We start from the raw sequence: 27,439 nt of genomic DNA on the forward strand, positions 1-27,439 counted from the left end.
GACAATAACAATAAGCAATTTTACACTGCAGCTGCACAGATTTGACCCGTTTCTTCTTTAAAAATTCAGACACTTGGCTTGGTAAATATTCCCTATTCATACTACTGTATAAGCCTCTCTTTTCTAACCCTTCCTTCACACATTTCCATTTGTTTTCCTGTTTCACATCAACCAAACAAACTGCAGATGTGAGAGCAATGAACCACAAGAGTGTATGATTTATCCAAGAAAAAGCCAAATCTAGACACATTGGTCCAGAGCCTCAAAACAGCTGTAGAAAATAGATTAAAGACTTCCACTGTTTATGAATTATTGAAATGACTGGTATTGCTCTTTTAGTTCATTGAGTGCTATTATGTGGTGTTTATATTAACTTGTGAGGAAAAATAGCTACAATGGCTGCTCTTCCGCTTTCACAAATGTCTTCATCTGCCACAGATTTAAAAACGAAACATCTCTTGGCCGCTTTGGAGCTCCTTCGGCGCGCTCACGAGCCCATTCGCCAGCCAGCTGGAGCTGTCAAAGCAATGTTTCCAGTTCTGCTCTCAAGGGCCTCACCACTTACATAATGACTTGCATGAAATGTTAACGTCAGCAAAGTTGACACTGCAAAAAAGCAGCATGTTCCTTATCCCGAACCGGCAACGGGGAGAGTGAAAGCAGACAGTTGAGCTCAAGAGCACCCGGAGGTGGTGAGAAGTGTTTGTCTCTCCTTGCCTGTCAAAGACGTCCACCAAAAATGCTGTTATCTGTTTTCTTGAAAGTGCCATCACTGTGGCATTTCATGCAGATTGCCACAGGGAGGGGAGGAGGAGGGTAGAAGTAGTACTGGGGCTTTTGGAGCTAGTGGATGGAGACCTTGATGGCACCGATGGTCTGACTGAGGCCAAGCAGGCATGTTTTAACTTGTCAGCTGGTTTGAAATCACCTCATTTTGACTCAGACACTCACTCAAGCGTTATTTTATTTTCATCCTCAGCCCAACTTAACATCACAAAATGGCTTGTACTTTTTGGTATTACATCACACCAATATTTCCTCTACCTGCTCTCTCATTCCAATCTGTAACAGGCTTACAGCTTAAAATCCCTCTTTGGTGTTGACAGCTCTACTTTTGCCGACAAGAGTTGTGTCAGACTTGTTGATCTGATGGATGTGTGTCAAATTAGTGCATTCTTTAGTCACTAAATTGCATTAAAAAATTGAATTACCTACGTTTCGAAATCAAACCATTCGGAATCTACGATCAGGCCGGAATCAAAGTATGTTTAGACTGAAGGTAAAGCAGAACACTGCTCTAAGTGCAAGCTGATCAACAGGACATAATACAGGATCTATACTGAGCCTCGTCCACAGCAGCTGAACATCATCCTGCCCTGCTGTAAAAGAAAAAAAGCAGCCATGCCCCATCAGCAGCAGCAGCGTGATGTCAGCAACCTGAGAGGCTCGCGCTTGACGAAAAAAAAATTTCACCACCGAGCGTCACGAGCTCACAGAGCGCGTTAGCGGGGAGGTAGATGACACAAAAACAAAGCCCCGCAGCTGCAGCTCCAGCAGCCCGTCCTCTGCGACACGGAGCCCGCCCGGGTCAGCGCCGTCTTGTCCGTTTACACCAGTGTGTCACGTTTATCTGCTGCACCCCGCCAGATGTGTAGCCTCGCATCCACCAGCCAACATCTGTAACCGTACCCGCACATTTACTGCATTATGTAAGAAAACAGGGTGACATTCATCCGAGGCGGTGGCGACGGTGGAAGAGAGTGACGTGAGAAAGGTGTAGGTGTGTGTGCGTGTGTAGGCATCATAAAGTGGAGGGTATTTTTGAATGATGGTATGGGTTAAGGTGTCCTGGTGAAACATCTGAACTGGGGTGGCGGGGTGGAGGGTGGACAGGAGGCTGCAGCCGATGAGCTGACTGATCGGGGCAGCCAGCAGCTCCGCAGGACGGAGGTTTGGCATTCCTCACCCCGGTGTCTGCTCTTACTGACAGCGGGAGCTGAACAACACGGAGCTGGAAGAAAGGAGAAATATGAAGGCTTACCTCCTCCACCGTGCCTTCAGTCTGAGCACAGCCCTCCGCCACAGACTGTCTTTTCTGAAGAGGAAGAGCAGACCTCCTCACCAAAAACACCCGTGCTGATTTTTCTTTTTTTTTACCGCAGGGAAAAAGCCGCCGTCGTTAACAGAGCGCGTATCCGGCTGCTCAAATCTCCAAAATGTGCCGCAGATAAGATCCAGTCTTTGCTTTCCCGTCCCTCTGTCCGTGTCGTACTCCCGGCAGCTTCTGTTTTGGGTGCTCCCGTCACGTCTGCCCTCCTCCCACAGCAGCTCCTCCAGCTCCTCTGTGCTCTCTTCTCGCTCTCTCTCCCTTTTTTTCCTCTTCGAGCCGCGGTGCTGTTACCGCGCGTGGACTCGCGCTTGCGCGTTCACGTACACCGTAGGATGGGCGCTTTATAGCAGTGATGCTGGTGGGTGGAGGTGGGAGACTGCTATGAACCAACAGCGATTGTTTTCAAGTCAAGACCTGAGCAATAAAAGTAGTTTTTGTTAGTTTGTTTTTTTCTGAGCAGAATTAACGTGTTGGCTCTGAGAGTGTCACTCAGATCATGACGTGCTGAGGGGTGTGGCCAATACTGACACACCCAATGTACAATATACTAACACACACACAGGAAGATGCATAAATTGGAGTAAAATATCTTTGTACTTCTGGAAGATTTACGACTGAATTTAGTGGAGGTTTTTACAGTATGGTGTTTTGCATTAAGCCAGTTATAAAATGACCAATATACAAATCAGTACTACTTGCAGAATCAAGTTCTTATTTTGAAGATGAAATCCAAGCCAAGGCTTACCTTATTTATTTAATACAGATCACTGAAATGACACAGAAAGCTTAATTTTACTGTCTGTTTTCTATTATTGTTTTATAGATGCAATCATGTAATCCTTATCGACGTGTCAGATTAAAAATCTTTTGTTTTTCCAAGACTGACTGGGCCAAAAGGGCAGCAGAGAATTAACCATTAAAATGAAGAAAGAAGCAAACACAACTGACTCACAATACAAGCAAGTGAACGCAGGTCTATGTCTGGGCCTTGATGTGCTTCCAGCTTCCCAGTGTGTCCTTAGTAGAACTGACTTTACTGACATGTTTCTATTATTTTGTGCATGATTAAAATATGCCACCAAAGATCTATTAGACAACGAGGCTGTATTTGTTTTAGCTGCTGAATGTGTTGTGGATATCTTACATCCTTCTATGTGGGATAAACCAAATGTTGAGTGTGGAAAAAAACAAACAAACCCAATGGCTGTCAGGGACTTTTTATAGTGTAGCATGAGTGTATCATTGATTTAATTACCACTTGCTGTCAGAGACATGTTAACAAGAGACCTAATTATGTGTAGACATTCTTGTGTGATGCCAGGATGGATTCACATCTCTCACGACCTGTTCTGTGACATCTCAGGCACTTCCAGTGTTGTCTTTGGGCTGTTTAGAGAGTCTCAGCGACGTCTCCGATGTCTGTCAACCTACCACTTTGGGCCAAGCCAAAACATCTCGGCATCAGTTTGATAGCTGGCCGCACGCATTAATGATCCCCAGAGGATGAAGCCTAATGACTTTGTTGATCCCTAATACTTTTTTGGGCAGAAACCCCTGTGTGCTTTTCTTTTTGGTTAAAATTTGAGTGTCTTAAAAACTTTCCCTGATGATGATATTTATTGGCTGCACATATGTTGTACTCAGGGACAGTTTAAAATATGGGTGTGGACACCAAGGCATCAAACACTGATTTTGAACTACAACTCACAATGAAAGCTGAAAGCAGGGGCGTCACCGGGGGGGGGGGGGGGGGGGCACTGCCCTCCAAATTTGCTGACATTAAGTTACTCCATTCTGGGAAAGTGAATCTTAAGCTACTTCTGCTATGAAAAAATTCCAGAGGCACCCCTGGCTGGAAGCTGTTATATTGTTTTGGGTGTTTTTTTGTTTTTGTTTTGTTTGTTTGTTTGTTTGTTTGTTTGTTTGTTTGTTTGGTTTTTTTTGGGGGGGGGGGCGGGGGGGGGGGGGGGCAAAATTGATCATAAAATAGAGTAGAGTGATATCAGTCACAGGAGTCAAGCATAAGGCCTGGGGCCAGAATCAGCACAGCAGTGAATCCAATACATTTTGGACTTTTAACTGTAAAAGTTTTACAACTTTTCCTACTGATAAAGTAATAGATAAACAATCAACTGATAGAAAAGTTGCTTTCCCCCCGCTATTTTATTTGTGTGTTTTTTTACAGTGGGTCAAAAAGAGGATATTTTCTGTGAATTAATAAAAACTTGCTTTATAATAGGACAGTCTGGGCGATGAGCTACCAGAACGTTTCACTGTAATTTAACACATTTATTTCCTTAAGCCCAATGAGCGGCTTCGTTCATTTACTACAGCAACACTTATTAAAATTGAACATATTTCTTATATTATGCTATATTATATACTTTAATATAAAGCTCCTTGAGGTGACTGTTGTTGTGAATTGATGCTATATAAATAAAACTGAACTGAAATTAATTAAATATTAAGATGTAACAGGGAGTAAAAGTGTAATTCGATTTCTTTACACTGACAGAAAACAGATTTTCACTGCTTAAGATCAAAGTGGGCTGTATGTGGCCTACAGTGTAGAATCAGTTTGACGTCCCTGGTCTTCACTGGCAAGTTTAGTTAGCAAGATACAGCCATAAACTGCACAGACACAATACCAAGGAGCACACTGATTAAATACTAGAATTTCACTCACCTGAAACTTCCGTTGAGTTAGTATAGAGGGGAAAGTTATCTAATGGTGGGTCAGGACTGTTTTTGTAGCAGGTTGTGCTCATGCTTTTGAATGCTCTAAAGCTGGAAATTTCAACATAGCAGCCTTGACCTCAAGTGGCCACTAGAGGAACTGCAGTTTTTGGGACTTAGTTTTTGTTGTTGTGTTTTTAGGCTGTTACTTGGTTGTACCTACATTATTTCGTAAAATGCTTTTCTTTTAAATGTAAAAACAAACAAAATGTGTTTACTGCTAAATGATAAAGAAAATAATTAAGTTAGTGGTTGGAATAGATGAAAGGGCAAAGAAGCGATGCAACTGCGACACTGGTAACAACGGCATTTTTCCATTTCCATTTTTTTTTTTAGTTAATGTGTGAAAAACGTCACAATAATTAAGCACAATGGCAAAGACAGAGAAAGAAACTACAGGTTTTTATCAAAGTCACAGATCACCATGCTTTATCATAATCATCTGATCTCCTTTTCTTTCCCTGATAAACATTTTGATTTTCTAAGCCTTTATAAATCTTTTCAAACTAAACCTCAAAGCACAGGACACAGAAAAACCTGTGCTTTCCAAAACACCTGTGCACATGTGGACAGAGCCATAACTCAAAAAACACCTAAAACTCTGAACATAGTGGCATCAGATAAAGGAAATGCACGTGTCTGTTATCAGTTACATATGTTGCCAAACTAAACTTCTGTAATGCACGCTGAAAAGCTAAACTGTATCTGGTAACCTCAGTACATGGATCCAAAGTTGCAGTGAATTTGGAGGATTTGTACATTTGTTGAAACTTTTAATAACAACAAACTGATCAAGTATTGGTCCCTGGTCGCAGCCGTTGGAATCAAACAATAAATTATTGTCAGAGTTATAAAAAACTCGGAGTATATCGGAACATTTCTGCTACGTTATTATAAGAATTAATCACAGGTTTTTTTCTTCTTTGAGGCGTGTGATGACAGCGGGCTGGCTGTGAGTCAATACTGGCTTCACACAACACACCTTTGTGTCACGATGGATTTGTCACTGGAAAGGTCACTGTCGTTTCATTTTCGTTTCCACCGCAGGGGTGTTCGGTGAAAGGTAACTCCTTTTGAGGTACGGACACACCACACACAGTAAATCTTTGAGGAATCTTATGAGAGAAGATTTAGCAGCCGATATCAGATAAACTGCTCCAGGGCTGCTTACCCTTGACAGATAATACCTTTGCTGGCAGGGAACTAACTCTCTTTTCAAGTGTGTGTGTGTGTGTGTGTGTGTGTGTGTGTGTGTGTGTGTGTGTGTGTGTGTGTGTGAGGGAAGAAAGACAGATTACATGTACTTCTGTAGCGGGTTTGAAAACATCCCACCTGTTTTTCACAGGATCGGTTTCCAGCCCGGTGACATATTTACCAGCCAGACATGTTGAAAAGGAAATCCTCCCCTCGGCCCTGAAAGCTGGAATCCTACTCCGTGTCGTGGGGCCCTCAGCTCACACATTCAGGCTAGCGTCAGCGTCCAAAATGACAGTAGCTCGACATTAAATTAGAGGATCAGGAGCTGAGAGAAGAGGCCGGGGTGATGGAGACAGTCGACTAGAAACGTTTAAATGGAGGGGAGTTTAGCCAGGAGGCCGACAGGGCTCTACTGACATGAGAAACCTGAGATAGGATGAAGAAAAAATCGGTATCCCTGGGAACAGAGGAGACAGTAACAAAGACACCTCTTGCTATTTGACATTTGGAAATTTTTCTATTTAAAACAGGGTGAAAAGTGGCCCCGTCTCACTGTGGCAACATCTGTATACCAGCATGAACACACACACAAAGCAAATAACATATATATTTTAGTTCAAACTAATGTTTTTTATATAAAATTTATAAAAGACGGGAATCCACTCTGTTTGGGTTCCATTAAAGTCCTGCTTTTACAGCCAACCTGATGATTTTTTTTTTTTTTTAATTTCTTTTGCACTTTTACATCTGACTGAAATAAGACTGAAAGTGCTGAGTTGTGCTGGCCACAAAGAATGATGTAAATGTTGATAAATATTCTGTCTGGTGAACAATTGTTTTGTTCTGGAGAAATCTTCCAGTCTCACACCCACCTGATATGACACACTGTCTAATACCTGTCTCATTTCCCGGCCGTGCAAATAAGTTGGGCATCCCGTCTTTTCATAATCTTCTCTTAATTTTTTCTTTGTGTCACAGTTATCTATATTTCATGATGTGACTTTTATGACTCATGAAACTAAAAAGAAAAACACTGCCGGTCTTTGCCTCATACCTTTTCTGGGAAATTTGTGGATGGAAGCATAACTGGATGAAAAACACGAGATGAATCAAGTTAATCACAAAATAATCCCTGGTTGTACTGAAGCACAACGGAGAGAGAAAAAAAGAAACTGCAAGCTTTCTTTAACAACATGGTTCACCATGCTTTACCCAGATGATCAATTTTTACTTTTCTACACCGAAAACAATCATAAAAATAATCAATAGCCTTAGCCTGTTAAGTTTCCACAGAAATCTTCTCAAAGTAATTCTTGCATCTTTGAAATGAAGATAAAATTTTGACAACAGAAAATGGGTTATTAAAATAAAAATAAACAATTTTAACTTCTGTTTTCAGTTTTTTTTTTCAATCTTTAACTTATTAAACTAATCATATTATTTATTCATACTTAAACATTTTATTTTATATACCTGTACATGACTTCTCTAATAACTAGGGTGCTAAATATAGAAAATGTTTGCTAGCTACTTTTGTTAGTATTAGCCTGCTCACTAAAATGTTTTAGCTAGTTACTGATGCAAGATTTAATACAGTGATATACGACAATGCATTTAAGTTGCAACAGACCATATACACCAGCCACTTTGTTAGTTAAACCTTGTACTAGTACCAGGTTGGACACATTTTACCTTCAGGAGAGACGTAATTCTTTTCGGCACAGATTCAGTAGAAAAGCATTCCTCTGAGATTTGAGTTCATGTTCACACAATAGCATAAACTATGCTGAAGGTTTGCTCTCTGCACCTCCGTAATGCACATATCTTATCCAAATATCCGAATTCTGGCTCTACCATCTAAATGTCGCAACAGAAATCAAAATCGAGACTTGTCAGATCAGACAAGGTTTTTCTGGTCTTCTGTTGTTCCATTTTATGATCCTGTGTCAATTGTAGCCTCAGTTTCTTCTTGTTTCCTGACAGGAGTGGTACTTGATGTTGTTTTCTACTGCTGTAGTGCACTCGCTTTAAGCTTATGTTAAGATCTTCATAAGTACTGACTGATGGAGTTTTATGACAAATGTCTGGCTAGCTTTTAGCTACCTGTGTTTTTATTTAAGCTAGCTGCACTGTTCTCTGTATTGCTTTGTGCCAAATGACTTACACAAAGTTTACATTTTTGTTACCAGTTCTTTACACTCACATTGTAACTTATTTTACTAATTCTTTTAGACATATATTGATTTATGTTTATGACTTGTCTGATAAGCTTTTAATTTTGTTTTTGTTGTTATTTAACTTTTTCTGGAATGAATGAAAAATTCCCACAATCTTAAATACACCTGTCTCACACCTGCCTCAGTTCTGACTCCTTGGGCATCCCACCATTTCAAAATCCCTTACGAATTTTGCACCGTGTGACTGTTTCCAGATTATGTCTGATGATCAGTGCTTCATGACTCACGAGATTAAGAACAAAAATAGAACAGAGCTGAAAGGTAGATTCAGTGGGCCACCATGTTTCCTGACGTCTGGGAAATGTGAGGAATAACCCACATGCAGATATTTTGGAAGATCTAGAAAATCTGTTACCAAATACACTAAGAGATGTGGTGTGATAGTAGCAGAGATGGGCGCGTTACTGCCCCGTTACTTGTAACGGGTTACTTGTAACGCGTTACTGTAATCCGATTACTTTTTTCAAGTAACGAGCAAAGTAGGGGATTACTATTGCAAAAACGGTAATTAGATTACCGTTACTTTCCCGTAAGAACGCTGCGTTACTGCATTACTAAAACTGTGATTTTTTTTTGCGAGAATGTCTCATGACAGTGACGTAAGCGAGTGCTACATTTGTGACAACAGCTGTGTGCAGATCAACAATGGATAATATATGGAGTGCGGAGAGAGTATGAGCATGCAGCGTTTAAAGCGTGGAAGTACTGACCTTATTTTGAGTTTGATTTCATAAAAAGTGACAAAAACATTAGCATCTGTTGTGCGTGGGAAGAAAACTTCTTTTTACAGCGGAAAAAACCCCCTAAACTTCCAAGCAAGCACCGAGTAGCTACGACATAATGGGAAATTCACAGAGAAACTCGCGAATTCTTCCACTGACCGCTGCGGCACACCTGCACCAGGGTAAACCTCCGCCTACCCCACTCCTGCTTTACAGGTGAAAATAGAGCAAAAGGACCGCTACTCTTTGACTTTATTTATTTTCTGCTGTGTTTCACTTGCATCTATTTGAAAGAGTGAGTGTAAACACAAAAAAATATTTTTAGTGCTGGAATGTGCAGAAAATAGGTTTAAATGTTAAACAAATTTCTTCCAGTCAGAGAATGTTGCATATAATTAAATGTTTGCTTGATGCATAAAGTTAAAAGATTAAAACTAATAAAACAAGTTTTAAAAAGAGACTTTTCCATTTGATTACATTTTGTATGATGGATTATGCAGAAAAAGTAGAATTGGGCTGGATAGTAGTGGAGTGGACCTAATTGCAAAATGCAGAGACAGTCGAGATAACAGACAAAAACAAGTCTTTGTTGGCAAAAAGAGCTAAAATTAAAGATATATATCAAAACAGAACATGGGAGCTGAAAACAAAAAGAGATCATAAACAAGCATAACAAAAGACCAAAGGAAAAACATTATTTACGCAAATTATGTTTTTGCTTGTTTGTCTGTTTGTGACAGCATGATTTTAATTTTACTGGATAAACTAAATAATACATAAAATTAAATATACAACAAAGACTAAAAAGATTAATTACCACAGTTCAGGATAAAGTATTTTATTTGGATGTCCAAACTCACTGACAATGTGTCACACATAAAAAAGCTATAGAAAAAGTATACCTGATCAATGTTTATTGACCACAGGACTGCTGAGCTGAATTGTGAACAATGATATTCTTTTAGGCCATGAAATTAACCCACACTGTATTTCTTAGCTTTTTAAGGTGTCTCATAAAACTATGAGTTTGTAGGCCATAATAATGAGAAGAATGTCATCAAAGTCAAAGAATGGGAACATAAAAATCTATTCATATGGTTTGGGTTTTTTTCTCTTGGCATGAGTTAAGGGTAGATGCAGAGCTGTAAATGGACTGGTTCTTATATGGTACTTTTCTAGTCGAGCACTCAAAGCACTTTATATAACACGCCTCATTTGCCCATTCATACAAGCTCTTTTCTATGTTTTTTCTACCTAAGCGCTTTGTATCTAACATTAACTCTCTGATAGATGAATTGGAGAGCAACTTGGGGTTCAGTATCTTACCCAAGGATACACACAGGCTGGAACCGAACCACCAACCCCCTGACTGGTAGATGACTTACTCTGCCTCTTGGTTGATACCTTTTGAGTCACACCAAATTGGTTTAAAAGTACTTTTTGCAATAACCTTCTGCAAAGTTAAATAAAAACGTCGACCACTAGGGGTCAGGATTTCTTGAGTGGGTTCTGTTGTTCTTTTAACTTATGAGACTTCCTTTACATTCCTACACCCATCGCTTCAATTGGCTTTTCTTGGCTGCTGATTGTAAATAAAAATGTGACCACAACAACAACAACAACAACAACAACAACTGTATTACGCAAAACTACAGCCAGGTCCATATTCAACTTTGGTTGATATTTCTTCAACACAGTACACAGATGTTTTCATAGTGGTTGTTTCTTCATTGTCCTGATGGTGTTATGTAAGTTTGGACGCTTTAACATGATTTTAAAATGCTGGAATTTACAATGAACATTATAATGAAATATTCTAACATGAAACTGTTGAGATTTTTTACAATGCAACGTAAAAGGCTCATTTAAACAGACTTTTAAACTGAGGAAACTAACACAGATACACTGTAGACTTCAAATATTGAATTTCTTTCAGTCCTTTAACTAATACTGTTTATTATGATTTTGTCTACATTTTGTAGTAGTTTCACAAGGACAGCAAATTTTAAAAGTGTGTATCTGAGCAACATTGTAGTGTATATCACAGCACAGCAGGTGTTGATGCTTTAAAGGATGATGACCTGGAATTGGCTGCAGTTCTATACGTTTGCTAGCTGAATCTGACTGCATGGCTGTGTGTGTGTTAATGTGAGGTTTCTGGTCTGTGGATCCTCTTCACAGTCTCCTATTTCACCTGAGTGCTGAAACTAAAATGCCACTACACTGATTTTTATAAGAGACAATAAAAATCCCTTTGGAGCAGACTCCTTTAGTGATACCGTACAATTAAAGGCAAAAAGAGGAAACTTGATAGCTCAGAGCTGCCACTCAGCCAAGAGCTGGTTTGTCAAAACAATGTCAAAACAGATTGTCAGGAGAGACTCCTCCCAAAAAGTCACAGCGTGGTTGCTTTGGATTCAGCTCAGATGTCAGAAATTTGAAAAACAGAGCAATTGCAATAAGGTCTTTTGAGATGAATAAACATGGTGCCATTATTTGTTTGTTTATTGAGATGTTGTGAGTGGTTGTAACTTTCTACTTTCCTGTGGCAATCCCCTGAGTGCAATGTGATGATGTGATTATATCTGATAACCTGGCAGACGTTCACAAAGCTGGGCTGTGCAATAGAGAGAAAAACCTCAAACAGGAACAAAGGTTTCTCCTAACACGCTACGGTGCTGTGTACACGATCAGCTACAATCTCTGCTTTTACTGATCAGATCTATAGAAGTAAATGAATTCACCCCCCTGGAAAAACAAAACTTTAGTTGTGTTTAGTATTTGTTTAGGGCTTTCAAGCTTTCATGGACTTTCTAAAAATGGAAATTTGACTGATAACATACAGTGAGCTGACTCATTGCACTGACAATAAATGTAGCAGGCTTGGGGGGATTTTTTATGACTAAAGCTGATTTTTATCTGTCCAGTTGTGTGAAAAATGCCAAAAATAGTTTTTGAATAGATTGCACTTGTTCCTGCAGTACATGCACATTCACTTAAGGCGTCACAGACCTTTAACCTGGATTGTGGATGGCACAGTGAACTGTGTTCAAAGACAAGGATTTCTGGACGTGTTCCTGAACCCATGCAGTGATTTCCACGACAGGATCCTGCCTGTTTTCAAGGATGGCATGCACGGCTATCCATCACTGATTTTCACTTTTGTCCCTTGTGTACAGAAATTGCTCCAGAATCTCAGAATACTGTGATATTATCTACTGTAGATGATGAGATATTCAAAGTCTAGACATTTTTATGCTGAGGTGCACTTTTCTGAAACTGTTGCACAATTCGTAGATACATTTTTTTGAAGACCGAGGAACCTCTTCTGAAAACCTGACCTGACCTGTTGTCAGTTAACCTAACTGGTTTCAAAATGTTCCTTCAGCTGTTTCTTTTAAATACCACTTACTTTTCTAGCTTTTTCTCCCCTTTGTCTCAGATTTTTTGAGATGTGTTGTTTAAAATGAGCTTATATTTCTTATTAATGCCAGTTTAAACAGCATTTGATGTGTGTGCTGTGAATAAACCGGGTTCACAAGATTTGCAAATCAATGATTTCTATTTTTATTTACATTTTACACAACGTCCTGTTTTTTGTTTTTTTTGTTTCTTTGTTGTTGTTGTTTTTTTGGGTTGGGGGGGGGGGGGGATTCTGCAATTCTGTTACTGGTCTATTACTTTAGTTTGTCACTCCACAACATTAGTTTCAGCAAATGCTATGGCTCCTCTCAAGAGCCACAGCTTCTTGAAGTTGCTTCAAGCACATAGGAGGAAAGATGATGCCGTCACAAGATTCCTGAGCTAATCTTACCTAATAGGACATCATTTTTTCTAACACGCTGCTGTGTTTACTTTCACACAAAGTAAACACCTGCTAAAAAAAAGCCATTTTCTGCATGTTCCCTCTTTATGCTCTCTGTGAAAATCTTCTCCGCTTCCCCTTGTCCACTAGAAGCGACTGCTTTTCCTTCCTTTACCTGCCTCCTTTTAATATACATCTGAATGATTGACCTGTCAAACCTAATATGGGTTTTCCACCGATGACATCGATGGCTGCTCTCTTCGTCACTTCAAGGGATGTTGTGTCTCACTCTGCTTTCCTTTTGTAGTTTCCTGGCATGACTGCTTTTCTGCATTATCTAACACGTTAGGCCACTTAGGGACCCCAGGTGGAAACATATGTATGATTATAATCGGGTGCAAAGCAACATCTGGTTTTCATCACAGAAGGATTTGGTGTACTTGTACACTGTCCCAATAAAATAAACTCACAGTAAACCAAATGAATGATGTACTAATACCTTGAAATACCAGTTTATACTTCAGAGATTTAATTTCACTTCAGTGCCTTATAGTACAGTGAGTTGAAGCACTGGTTCAGTTTATCCCACAGCAGCAGCAACACAATGTGTTGGCCACCACCAGCACCAGCATGTACTGTAAATAGTTTTAGTCACATTTGCTTTGATGCAGCAGTCATAAAATCTGATGGGCTACAGCTTTTAAGGTAAACTGGTGCTTATCATATACCAGCTAAACCCACTGCTCTTCAGCTTATTCAAGTGTTATAAAGGATTTAGAAGCTACTGAGCACATGAGCTGCGCCAGGGTGAATCTCAGGTTGTTGTTTTATGCAGCACCGCCATCTACTGTTCAAACCAATGAATTAACAGATAATGTTGACTATTCTCTCCATCTTCCACAAATTAAACATTATACACCCCTTCATGTTTACCGGGCCACCTATACATTACACCTACAGGAGCTGGTTGGCTATGGAAACCTATCCCATGAAGCTCCTGGTTCTCATTTTCTGTGCTGGTGCCTTTGTTACCAAGTCAGCAGAGCTTTGGTTATGTTGGTGACTTTTACGCACCGTGCGTAGAAAGATGATTATGTGAGAAAATGTGAGAAAATCCCAGCAGATCCCAACAACGGTGCCATGTTCAAGGTCACTTCAAACTACTTTCTGTCAGTTTCTGATGCTCAGTTTGAACTTCAGCAGGTCGTCTTGACCTAAATCACAATAGACATTAGCAAGAGTGCTGCACTGCAAGCAATTAAAAACAGGCCAATAAAAGAGTTTAAAATAGACAATAATATTAAAAACAGCAAGAGGAAATAAATCAAAGCGATACCGACACAGTTAGACCTCATTTTAATGAGCAGTGGTGTGTTTTAGTGTGGTGAGGTCAGCGTATGCACAAGGACAATTAATCACATCTCTAAATGATATGGTTAATTGTCTCCTAGAAAATTTTAGATCCACTGCAGAAATTTTAATCTTCAACCAATTTGATTTGAGCGTGTGCAGGCGAGTGCTTATCATTTTTGGGTACAGAAAAACCGTGAAGGTGTACTTTTGGTCAAGATTTTAACACTAACCAAGGAAAAATAATGAGGCCCATGAAAGTGTAAGCAATCTCTGTAAGCCAAAAACTGTTCTGAACTCATAGAAGTCTTTTCTATTCTTAAATCTTCAGGACGTCAAAGAGAGATGATATCCCCAATATGGTTCTGTTTCTTTTCTCTTTTTTCTTTTGCATTAATGTATTTATATTATGATAAAAATTAAATGAAATCCACAGTTTAAGACTGTAAAAAGTTCAGTAAAGGCATTTATTAGCTACAGTCAGTGAGCAATGCTGTTAAATAACCAAAATAATCATGCAGTAAAGAAGCAGCCCTGCTAAACAGAAACCTGGAGAAATAAAAATAAAATGCGTTTCTAAATAGTGACACTAGAAGGCGCCACTGCTCAGTGTGTCTGGTAATGACAAAGACTGGACGCTCACAATAAGAAGACATGCTGTGGCCTACTTAGTGCTGACTCTTGGGGCAGCTAATTGTGCAACTCTAAATTCTGGCTGGCTTTGCTGATCTCTGCAGACAAAGGATTGTGGGTAACAGCCTCTGCTGTGTATTGTGTCCAAGAAGCCATACAGTAACATGAGTGCGCGCAGGTTTTGTCCGAGGAGGAGAGACACCTGATCCTGACACACAGTCAGCTTGTATGATAGTCGGCAGACAGTGAAAGTGTACATGAGAGGATGAACACTGTTTCAAAGAAAACCTTCAGTTCTACATGTCACTGAAGTCCAGTTTTCACACATCTACACGTCTGTGAAGTCTGCTTCAATAACAGGGAGGGTGATGGATTTAAACTAACAGTGACAGTAAGAGCTTTTACTGTCTTTCTCTTCACCTACTCTGCTCAATTCAAGGATGCTGTGTCAATGCTGAAGCAGGACTAGAGGGAGGGAGAGATTACCCTTTCCTTGGCCTTCACTCTCACCATGAAAGTGCTCAATAAAACCACGATGTCAGCAAGCTGTCTGTAGGGAGGTGCAATGTTTAAGAAATCATTTTTATTCAGATTTTAACAATTTAGTGGTAAAACTGCAAAAATAAGGCCATCCATCCGCTTCCGCTTATCCTTTTCAGGGTCGCGGGGGGCTCTCGAGCCTATCCCAGCTGTCATAGGGTGAGAGGCGGGGTACACCCGGGACAGGTCGCCAGTCTGTCTCAGGGCTAACACACAGAGACAGACAACCATTCGCGCTCACATTGACTCCCGCATTCACACCTATGGGCAATTTGGATTATCCAATTAACCTATCCCCACAAACTGCATGTCCTTGGATGGTGGGAGGAAACCGGAGTACCCGGAGGGAACCCACACAAACACGGGGAGAACATGCAAACTCCACACAGAAAGACCCCAGCCTGATGGTGGAATTGAACTCAGGATCTTCTTGCTGTGGGGCAACAGTGCTAACCACCGTGCCACCGGTAAAAATAAGGCGTCAGGCTAATTTTGGTCAATGTCCCTGACCAAAAAAACATCGTAGCACAGAGTCAGATTAAATGTTCATTGAACAGTTGGTTGAGTAACTTTGATGAGGTTAAAGTGTTACATCAGTGCACCTTCCAAGATTAAGCCATTATAATGGGCAGCAGATAGGACAGACAACTGTTTTCACGACTTTGAACTCCAGTCAGCGTAGTGAAAACTGTTAGGTCTCGCTTATTTACTGAAAGTTGATTCGCAGTCGATTACAAGCTATAGATACAACTTTCTCTATACATGTGTTTCCAGAATAGTTGACTTGGTGATAGAGTAACATTTTAAATCCAGCAATAGTTTGTTCTCAAGGCAAAGTTAAAATAATTAAATAACCATCAGCAACATACATCGATATGATTAAGTTCCTTTGGATTATATTATGGGATATCCTTGTTGTAAAAGGCAGTTTAAGCCTGTGGACCTTTACTGACCGTAGATTTAACCCATCAGCAAAACCTCTGACATCCAACAACAGGGCAAAGGTCTTATGGGAGTGGTGATTGACATGGAGGAGAAGATAGATGAGGAATCCCAGCTGACATTGGCATCACAAGGAAAGTAGACTGAGAAGTACCAGGGACTGAAGGACCAACTAGACAAGATGTGGGAGGTGAAATCCAAAGTAGCCCAGTGGTAATGCAAGCGTTAGGAGCCACTATTGTCATCAGTATGTTTATATTAAATTCAGCAGAAAGCAGAACCCAAGAAACAACCAACAGAACTCAAAACAAACACGAGCTAAAGTTAACAGACAACACAAGTTTACCGGGGCTTTATATACACAGGAGGTAATCAGGGGAAATGGAACTGTAGGGGTAACAAGGCACAGTGGAAACTAACCAATGCCACTGACAAAAAAAACTAAAACTTATAGCAAAGCACAAGAGATTGAGGACTCACCAAAATAAAATAGGAAGTAACTGAACAGGAAAAAACAACCAAGTAGACTTGACAAAACATAGTAAACATAGTAGAATAAACTGAAACACGAGGAATTCAGTATAAACTGCAACTCAAGTCAAGTAACTAGATTTCATAAAGCAGCAATAACTAAAACGAAACTTAGAATACAATCATAACTAAAGCTTTTTTTGTACTACATACAAAGAATACTAAATTTAAAGGGAACAAGGGGTGGCTGTAGCTCATGAGGTAGCACAGGTCAGCTATTAATCAGAAGGTTGGTAGTTTGAACTCTGGCTCTGCCTGCATGCCCCAAGTTACTCTCTGATGCATCCGTTGGAGAACGAGTCCATTTACTGTTTAACGCCATAAACACGGGAATCAACAGGAATAAAGAATAACTAAGAACAACGAAACACATGTCAGAACCAAATATTAAGTACAGACATAAAACCCAGGGTCAATGATGCACGTGTCAGATTACAAAGCAAAATACACATCAGGTGATGAACGCTACTTACCCTGTTTTTAATAATATTTATCAGTATTATATAAAGTCCTTAACTTTATATAATGATGGCCTGGATTGTTTGTCACCTTTTAGACCCAAGTGCTTTTTGCTAGTCTTTCAGATGCATTAAAAGCTTCTTTAGCTTTTTCATTTATTAGGATTTATGTGGATTTACAGTTAAAATCAATATGGGATTAAAGCAAATTCTGTCTTAGGCCAACACAGATGGACATAATGTATTCTGCATGAATGTTGTAATGGATACTTTAAACTGTTATGAAATGGGAGATGGCAATTACACAATGAATGATATGTTCATATTTGCTAAATGGGGAAATGCTACGTTTAGTCTGGATAAGAGATGGTCGATCAGGACGTGATGGTTGTGGCATTCCTTGTTGTGATCGATATGTGGCAGTCACACTCTAATGAAGATATAATATTGTTAAACCTCCAGACATTTATCAGAGTCTGCAGCTTGAGTCAGCTTTATAGTGATGTTTGTATCTTTTAACCTGTCATCCTGCAGCTTTACAGCTTTTTAGTCACTGTTGCTACTCTTGTGGCTGCCTTTGGGTTGCAGCAAGAGAGCGGTTTTGGAGAACAGGCTCTAAAATAAGTTAAGTATGTCCCATTTTATTTGCAGGCCTACCAAAAAAGATATATCAGAATTTGCATGGAAAGTTTTAGAAAAGGGGGCCTTGGAACTTGAAAGTGTTTTAGTTTTGCATCGGCATCCTGGAGCTACAGTATTTGGACATTTTTTGCCACCACAAAAACGGACATTTAAGTCATTATCTTGATGTTCTTCAGTAATGCCACGCATTAATGCAAATCCACACAAGATCCAGGAGATCACTTAATGTGACAGAAAGGGCCAGAACAGCTGATAAACAGTGTATTTTTGTCTGCAGTGGTGAGAGTAGAGAAGCACAGAAAAGTACATTTTCTTAGAACATCCGATCTGCATCAGTTTAAATGCCTTCTGAAGGAATTAGCTGTCCACTGTCTGACTTTAACTCGCTACCCAGTGCTGGAAACCGAGATGGGAGGACGCAGCTACATGGGCAGCTTCTGAGAAGTGCTGTGCTGTGAGTGCAGCTGATGCTGTAACCACTTACTTGCCTCCATCTGAGGTGACTTTACGTAAAGTCAACATAAGATTAAGGCCAGGAGGGGACAGCCTGCCTCTTGACTTTTAGTGCAGGGGATTAGTGACACAGCTTTATTTTAACATGCGAGCTGCTGTCAGCCATGGAAGAGCACGAGCACTTAAATGGAGCATCAAGCAGCAGCTAAACATGAACACACAGAAAAAACTTTGTAGACTATACAGGAGTGTAGAGGTTAATTTGGGAGTCTTACAGCTGGTTATAGGGTATAATATCAGCTCATCCTCTGATTGAGCCCTTTTGCTTCCCTCTATTGGCTGCCCAACACAAACAGAAGGTGGGGATGGCGGGTGTGATGGGCCGCTCTTCCCCTAAAGACGTGTGGCTGAGATCTGTGCTAGGGATATCTCCTGTTTTTGACATCATACAGATACAGAAGTGAGAAACATAACTGAAACTGGATGTATGAAACAGCCTGCGTTTAGCTCACAGAGATTACTGTGCTTATGGTGAAAATCTATCACAGAAAAGAAAGAAAGAAAATGTATTTTGCAGCTCAGGTTCACCACGGCTGAAAATAGTCCTCTTGATCAACTGACCTGAGAGCTGGTAGCGATTTTTGGTGAGGAGTCAACAGTGATCTGTAGGATATAAGTGTATGTGACAGTGGCTGTCTGAAACTACTGACAGCTGATTAAAAAAACAAACAAAACCAAACTTTCACTTCCTCAGATCAGCCTCATCACTGCACTGTCTCGGTGTTCACTAAGGTTTCACACATTAAAAAGCTCTTCTTGCCTCCTGTCTGTTCTCTCTGCAGCGTTTCTTTGCTTATACTATTACAGCAGGTCAGTGCATTTAGGCATGTGGACACAGTCAAGGGAACCCGCTGAGGGTCAAACTGCATCAGAATGAGGAAGAAAGGCAATTTAAGTGACCGACTGTGGCTCTGGTCTAAATATTTCAGAAACTGCTAATCTCTGCTGGGACTTTCCAGCACAATCATCTCTGGTTTTTACAGAGAAACATCCAGTGAGCGGCTGTTTTTTCTTCAGATTAGAATGGCTGCTTCTAGACGACAGAAAGGCGTCATTAAGTCAAATAACCACTTGTTACAACTAAGATGTGCAAAAGATTCAAACCAATTTTATTTATATAGCACCAAATCACAACAACAGTTGCCTCAAGATAAAATCCACCTTTCTCATACCAACAATGAGCTAAATTTATCGAGTCAAATTCAGGTTTTACGCTCTATAACTTTAGTGACTGGTGTTTTTCCCCATAGATTTTTCTATCATTTCTATCACATCTTCAGCAAACATCCATGTTTTGTATGGCCTATTTTTACATCTCTGCAAGCAAAATGTGTGTTTCTTTGAAGGAAAGAAAACAGGAAGCATGTTTCAGTTAACAACCTTTATTGATTCCCCCTGCCTGAAATACAAGTGCGGATTGTCATTGGATGGTTGCCAACTAGTTAGAACAAAAAGTAAAACCCTAAAACTATCACCATAGAGAAATATACATAAAAATATACCTCTGAAAAACTTCATATAGACATTTCCTAACAGCTTATAGTCAGGGCTCAATCAGTAGCAATAAAGACTGGTATGATGTGAACACAGAAGAAAAAACAAAACAAAAACAAGGCCCTGCCCCATCTCACCCAGACACTGGACAGATGGTCATGTTACAGGAAGTATGGCTGACGTGGGGAATGTAGGTTAATATTGCTTTACATAAACACAAGCTAGGTTCAGATTAGCTGGATTTGAACTGACTGCAGACAAACTGAATTCTTTGGCGTTTTATTCAGAGTACTTAAAACCATAAAACCAAAGTCTGAAATGGAAAAAAGAAATAAAAACAAAAAGCGCCTGCGTTTTAACCGTTCTTGCATATATGATAAGCACCTGAAGAGTTTGTGCTTGTACCCCGGTGGCGAGCTAACGTTCCTCTCACACAACATGCGTCTGAAACTGGGGTGAAAAATGGACACATTCCTTCAATAAGACTTGAGTGTAAGAAGCATTCGCACTCTCCTCTTGAGGCACTGAAAACCCAGTTTCGATCAACACTTTAGGCGGCGCTGAAGAATCTGCGGGACTGAACGAGCGTCATTTCCGGCCTCTCATTGCACCTTTATCATATTTGAGTCACAAAGCCGATTGTTCTGTTCTCAAAATGTGACATCTCCAGATCGGAAATGCCTGACACAAGTCTGCTCAGCTTGTTTGACAATTACGTCTTAAATAAACGCACAAATTATGGCTGCCTGTCACGTTCTATGAAAACCAGGACGCTCAGACTTAAATGTCATCGCAAATTGTGAGGATCTGTTTCTGTTCCTGTGAAGCCGTCTCTTTCTCCAGCTTCTTAGCAACTCACTGACATAATTAGTGGGCGGGGGAGAGGTGAAGGCGATGGCATTGAACGGGCTCGCTGCTTCTTACTGCAAACGCTAACAGAGCGTTTCCACATTTGTAGCTAAATCGTTTAGAGCAGGAAAAAAAAAAAAAGTGTGAGTGATGTGCTGGAATGATGCCTCGACACATTTGAGGAAGATTAAAGAAACGTTTACATGTGTTTAATGCTAAATGTAACAGATCATCGTCTATATTATAAAGTAAAACCATACCACACCCCAGGCTTCCCCCATCAACACAGCTTTAAGATAAACAGCACACAAAAACAAAGTCTCCTTTCTGTAACGTTACAAGCTGTCAGGAGAGATATGTTGAATTTTAACATCCTCCTGGATGTCCAGCAGTTGGTTGTCCTGTCAACCGCAGCATAAACAATGTGGCCAAGAGAGGAAGCAGGAAAAAAAAAAAAGGAAAGAAAAAAACCCCCACGTTGCATGTGACAACTTAGTTCAAGCTATGCTGCTTCTTCACAATACGGTTATCTTCAGAGAAGGGGAGATAGGAGGGTGAAGCAGCAGTGTCTGTGCTCTCTCGCACAGACACGCTGCCGCTCCTGAACACCTCCTTAAAATAAGTCTAAGAAAAAAAACGAAGAAAAAAAAGTGACACCTCGTAGAGGAGGGGGAGGAGAGGTGTGTCAGAGGGAAAGTTGAGGCAGGTTCGATTGTTTGAAGAGGAAATAAAAACGGTGGAAAGGAGGGGGGAGGGTGGGAGGGTGGGAAAGGGAGGCGTCAGGGATAATGTGACAGTCACTCCTCGTCAGAGCTGCTGCTGTTCTCCAGAGAGTAAACCATGAAGGCCAAATCAGGCCGGGCAGGTACCATGGGGTTACCCGGCTTCACCATCTCAAAGCCCATGTAGTGGAACGTCTTGATGATGGACACTGGAGAGGAAATGAGGGAGAGCGCTCAGTGTATTTGTTGAAGTAACATTTAAGCCCTAAAAACTGCAACCAAATCAATTTTGTGCCAACTACACGTCTCAGAATGTGAAGCTAAACAACTCATTTTTTTTCTATGTCTATATCTATTTATCTATCTATCTTATTTCAATAGCAACACTGCTCCATTTAAAGATCTGACACAGGAACACTGGATATTCTATCCATTTTTCTGATAATTCACTGGAGAAAACTTCAAAAAAGTAGTTTTTGTATCTTTTAAGGAGCTGGGATAGACTGCTCAAACCAACATATGATAAGGTCTCCTTTTTATTTACACTGAGACTCATACCAGCCTCATATTCTAGCTCCAATTCCTTCTTTAATACTTTTCTAATATAGGAAAATATAATGGAACTGCAAATTCTGCTCCTTTTTGTAGGAATATTACATGATCTGAGTTGGAGTGTTAATCTTGACTCTAAGTGGTCCAGTCTTTGTGCATAAGCTCCTCTCAGTAAATGATGATTTCATTTATTTAGGCCAAAAAGTCATCTAGACTCACCTGGCCCTGTGTGAAAAAGTAATTGTCCCCTAATCCTAATAACCGGCTGTGCCACCCTTGGCAACAAAAACTGTAATCAAGCGTTTGTGATAACTGGCAATGAGTCTTTTATGGCATTGTGGAGGAATTTTGGCCCACTGATGTTTGCAGAATTGTTTCAGATCCACCACACTGAGTGGCGTGTTCAAGATCATACCAAAGCATAGGGGGCTTTTTTCCCCTTAATAAATGAAACCATTTAAAAATTTTGTATTTACTCTTGTTATCTTTGTCCAAACGTGTAACTGTTAAAAATACACAAAAAACTAGTAGCACTGATAGCGTATGAATACTAGCACTGTATTTATACACTCTTACTATTGGCTGTACACCTGGATAAGGTCTCTGCATCAGTATACAATGGTTGGCAAAGGCAAATCGTGCTTCAGAAAGAACAAGGGAAGTGCATTTTAAAATAACAGGAGCTCTTACATCGATCCTCTCTGTTTTTATGGAACCACAGGAAGACGTAGTTAACTTTGAGCTTCTCTTCTGCAAACTCGAGCAGCACGGTGAGCCTGTGGATGACATGAACACAGAGATACAGAGTCAGCCGCTAAGCGAGGGAAGAGACAAGCGGGGATGACGCACAGAGTATTTTTTTCCCCCTCTTTTATATAAGCACTGCAACTTTACATAATAATGCAGTGGCAGCTGCAAAGCTGGCCGTTTTTAGGACTGGCAGGGTGCCTGCACCAGGCAAGGTTACTCTGTCCCAGCATTGATTACAGACAAACAAAGCCAGGCTCTAAAAGCAGAAACTTATTAGCACAGCCTTTTATGAAGCCATTTCTGTCTTAACAGTGTCATGTCACGACTTTGTATTCAGTAAGCAAGAAAAATTGTTTTGAAAATGCCAGAAAATGTACTCTAACACAAACAATGACAGGTTAATGAACCTAATCTTGTAGTTTCTAACAATAATTAACAGTTAAAATATCACAAATGTAGAAAAATGTGTCCTGTGAGGGACCCAAACTCTCCTCTCTTCAGCCTCTAAACTTAAACCTGAACTTCCATTGAAACTAAAAGTGGAATAGGAAGAGGCAAAAACAATGTTTTGCATTATGCTTAAAATGCTTCTTCACATCTGAGACAAAGCTGAAAAGCACTCAGAAATTTCTTCCTGATGAGACCGTTTAGTTTTAACAACAGCAAATAAAAAGTAGGGCGGCTTCTTAGTAAACCACAATAAAATGAGGAAAGTTGGAACTTAAAAGATCGTCTTATAAACCCTGTTCTCCTTTATTAAAGTCACATTTTATTGTCAAAGAACAGTGTTGGTCAGGTCTGGCATTTTGTGCTTCTCTAACAATATCCCTCTTGAACTTACCCCTCCTTGCTGCCCTCCACCAACGGCCCAGCAGGAATCTCCAGAAAGAGGCTGTCTCCTGATAGAGCTGTATCCCAGGAGGCCGAGCGGCGCGCGCTCAGCTGGTAGTGGAAGCGGAGCAGAGTAGAGCTCCCACTCACTGAAGAGGCCTGAGTCACAGTTAACTTTTCATCCTGGAGGCACAGGGAGGAAGAAGAGATTTAGAATAGATCCTAATCCAGCTTTGTGAAACCAGAGTGAGATGCTATATGATACACTTTCTAAGGACAATAAACACAAACACCACCCCCACCCGGTTCCTCCATAAAGGGGCATATTTTCAAGCTCCTACTCTGTTTTTTTGGGAATCTGAGTTCTAGCAGGAATATCACATCCATGCGTACACATCTTTATCCTGGCTGTGCACGCCAACTTAGAAAGTTTGAGGGGTGAACGAAAGCTGAAACATCAAACTGCAGCACACGCCTCCAGCTGTCGTGTCACTTTTGGTGTGAGGGTGAAGCAGCAAGTGTAAACATGCCAGGAGGCTGAAAGCTTGGCAAAAGTCTGAAGAAAACTTCTCTCTGTCTGAGAACTGTGCTGAAATGAAACCAGTTAAAGAGGAAGTGGTTAAAGAAGCAGCAGACAAGTGTGATCTTCTGTGAACTAGCAAACCATTTGTCTTTACCAACAAGTTAGTGGCGCACAGCTCTTCATGAAACTGAAACTAAACCAAAGCATGGCAAACAGCAAAGGTAAAGTCTTGGTTCGTTTTTTAATAGCTGCCCTTCACAGGATGCTGTCCATTTCAGGAGCTTTGATCAGCAGCGTCACTCTAAATAGTCATGCATGACTCTCGTGTGCCGAAATAGAAGTGAAAGTGTGAACGCGTTCAGCATTCTGTGCTGTTGCTGAAGCAGTAATATTAGAAAGGGCTGCACACTCTGCACAGATGAAGATGTTAATGACAGTTTGTGACTGACCTGCCTGATCCTAAAGCTCTAATCCTCCTGAGAGAGTCAGTCACATGTCTGGGAGCAACCTGACATACACAAACACTGTTGTTTCCGCTCTATTGTTTGTGAGTTTGTGTGCAACCCCACCCAAGAAGTTCATAAATATGAGACAGCTATAAAAGTATACGTTTTCACTTGGGTGCTTTTTTGTGTTCTGCATGGCAAACATACCATTTGAGCATGTCCGGGGGAGAGAGGACTACAAGAATTTTGTTACATCCACTGCAGGTGCAGACGAGCAGATTAAAGGATTTTTTTTAGCTTTAAATGAAACAACTTTGGGAAATGAGGGTATAACTCGTTAGTCAGGCACTCCTGTGTGTGGCTCAGTGAGTCAGAAATGACCTTGAGCGGTGAAGCACTTAACAGTTATGACAGAAAAGCTTATAGTGAATTAGAGCAACACGTGCCAACGCTTTCCCCCAGTGTTTACCCCCTAAACCCCATTCAGTTTTATTAAACCCTATTTAATCTGAAATAAAGACCCTGATGACTAATGTAGGACTCTCACCACAGCAGCATTAAGAGGCTGATATATGCATGCATTATGGCCGCGGTCCCCAACCTTTTTTGCGCCACGGACCGGTTTATGCCCGACAATATTTTCACGGACCGGCCTTTAAGGTGTCGCGGATAAATACAACAAAATAAAACTAGTACTGGTACTGAAAAAAAGAAGATTTATTCATAACACACGTGAAAAGACCCAGGAAAACCGAGTTAACGATAAAAACGATAACAAAATAACGCTGAAAACCGATAAAAACCCTGAAAAACATACATTTCACACCTGAGCCTCAACTCTCGCGGCCCGCTACCAAACGACTCACGGACCGGTACCGGTCCGAGGCCCGGGGGTTGGGGACCGCTGCATTATGGCACCACTTTGCATGTGTGTTGGTTAGAGTGGCCACACGTGGAGAAGATGATTTACAAAATTGGACTATAGCTCTGTGTGAAATTGACTATGTGCACGTTAGCATATGCTACTTCCGGTGCGGAAACTCCCGTGGGGAGCTTTGTTTCCGGTGTCCTATTCGCGCCCTGTTTACGGTCCAAAACAAGTTAAGCAAATGAATAAATCAAGCGGCGATTTACATTTCTATAGATGTCTTGGGCATTTACCCAATATATCTGTAAATGATATTCATCGACTTGTCGATATTTTTCCCCCACGCCTCAGAGCAAAAGAGAAAAGGGATTCAGATGTTATATTTCTCAGCTGTCCCTCGTTTATCGCGGGTGTTATGTTCTAAAAATAATCAGCGATAGGTGAAATCAAGTAGCCAATTTTATTTTTTGACGGTGCAAAACGTTTCGTGGACATCGTGGACATACAGCACTGCACTTCAGAGTCACACTGCTAGCAATCGATGCAGCGATTCTGTACTGTACAGGAGAGACTTCACGGATGAGATCGTCTGCAGCGATCAGGACGCAGGACACAATGTGAAAATAAGCATGCAAACTTGCACTAAAAAAATCTGCTAAACAGCGAGGTGAAAGGTGAACCGCGTTATAGCGAGGGACCACTGTAATTTTGAAGGTAAGTCACAACATACCCTTCGTGAATACTAATGTATAGAAACCCTTACCAGCAATCATTCATTTTTTTGTGTGGCTTTTTTTCACAGTTTGTTAACATGCTGTGTAGGTGTGTACTTGACTAGCTGATATTGACATAACGGGGAAACATCTGGTTTTACTATTTACAAACCTGTAGTTTGAATGCTGAACATTTGCCTGTTTAAATCATAAGACCAGTCACTATACAGAGATGTGCTTCTGAATGTGGACGATGTGTCTTCTGCTGCAGTGATGCAGTTCTGCTTGTGTTGAGTGATGTAAACTACTGATCGATCTAAACTCTTTAAACGTCAAAATTGATCATTAGATTTTTTATGACACAACAGTGGTGAGTGTTCCCACCTCCTGCTCTTTGTAACTTAACTCGATCTTTCCGTTTTCGAGTTTTGGACATGATTTTGGAGGATATCTTCGCAGTAGCGATTGACCGCAAAGTAAAGCTACCGGAAATGTACAACCCCACATCCGGTCTCAAACCAGGAAGTTAGCATTTTCTTGTGCACAGGGTCAATATTGAGGACCTTCACCTTGTGCAGTAGCACGCCGAGAGAGTGATCCCTGACCGTCCCTCGCCCACCCGGGATCTTCAGCTGTGGGTGAGGGGCATCAGGAGCACCACAGAGGCCCCGGAGCCTGAGGGATGGAGCATGGCATCAGAGACCCCCCTAACCAGGAACTGCAGAGAGAAGCATAGAGAAACATTTTTCAATACTCGTGTAAATTAAAAAAAACAAAAAAAACCAAACAAAAACAATTTTGTATAAATTTATACAACTGCCACAAAATAGTGAGATGGAAATGTTTTCGAGACATATGTTTCCTGCCTTAAAGTTCTTGTTTACTGTGACTGTACTTCACAGAAACTTAAATGAAGAGCTGCAAACCTGCCAAACTAAACTGGATGGAAACGATTGGCGCTCTTCGATCTACCCTTATACCTGACAGAGCAAAACAGAAACCATCAGCGAATGAGGAGAAACCAGAGTGCATTATTAAAATCTGCAGAGTGACTAATCACCAAAACCACAGCTAGATAAATGAAGTTTTATGGGAATGCTTTCACGCACTTACAACACTGCAGGGCATCTCTAACTCAGACAGACAGAAGTGAAACTTGGGCACTCATGACTAATGGCTGATCCACTGCTGATGTAAACCTCTTAGCTTGTTACTTCACACACACCTTATTTTAACTTCATTAAGCATGTTCATATAACTAGCAACTATGAAGCA

General features: G+C 40.7%; 2 protein-coding genes across 16 annotated transcripts in view; both read right to left on the reverse strand.

Annotated features, from left to right (window-relative positions):
* LOC146515122 (unconventional myosin-IXAb-like) overlaps positions 1–2,586 on the reverse strand; it is a 151,176-nt gene extending 148,590 nt beyond the window's left edge. For 11 of the 15 annotated variants that reach the window (XM_085169025.1, XM_085169024.1, XM_085169029.1 and 8 more), the window contains exon 1: positions 2,042–2,586. The gene's annotated coding sequence lies outside the window, so the exon portion shown is untranslated. The remainder of the gene's footprint in view (positions 1–2,041) is intronic. The other 4 variants (XM_085169030.1, XM_085169028.1, XM_085169027.1 and 1 more) reach the window with 1 other exon arrangement.
* Positions 2,587–19,782: 17,196 nt separating this feature from the next.
* On the reverse strand, positions 19,783–26,882 carry oaz2a (ornithine decarboxylase antizyme 2a). Its single transcript, XM_085166439.1, is given in 5 exon segments — positions 19,783–21,690; positions 22,724–22,809; positions 23,625–23,797; positions 26,734–26,814; positions 26,816–26,882. Coding segments are annotated over 5 exon segments (519 nt in total). The 5' UTR covers positions 26,861–26,882; the 3' UTR covers positions 19,783–21,556.
* Between the last annotated feature and the right edge of the window lie 557 nt (positions 26,883–27,439).

The sequence above is a fragment of the Neolamprologus multifasciatus genome, chromosome 7, assembly GCF_963576455.1.
Source record: "Neolamprologus multifasciatus chromosome 7, fNeoMul1.2, whole genome shotgun sequence".
Lineage (NCBI taxonomy): Eukaryota > Metazoa > Chordata > Actinopteri > Cichliformes > Cichlidae > Neolamprologus > Neolamprologus multifasciatus.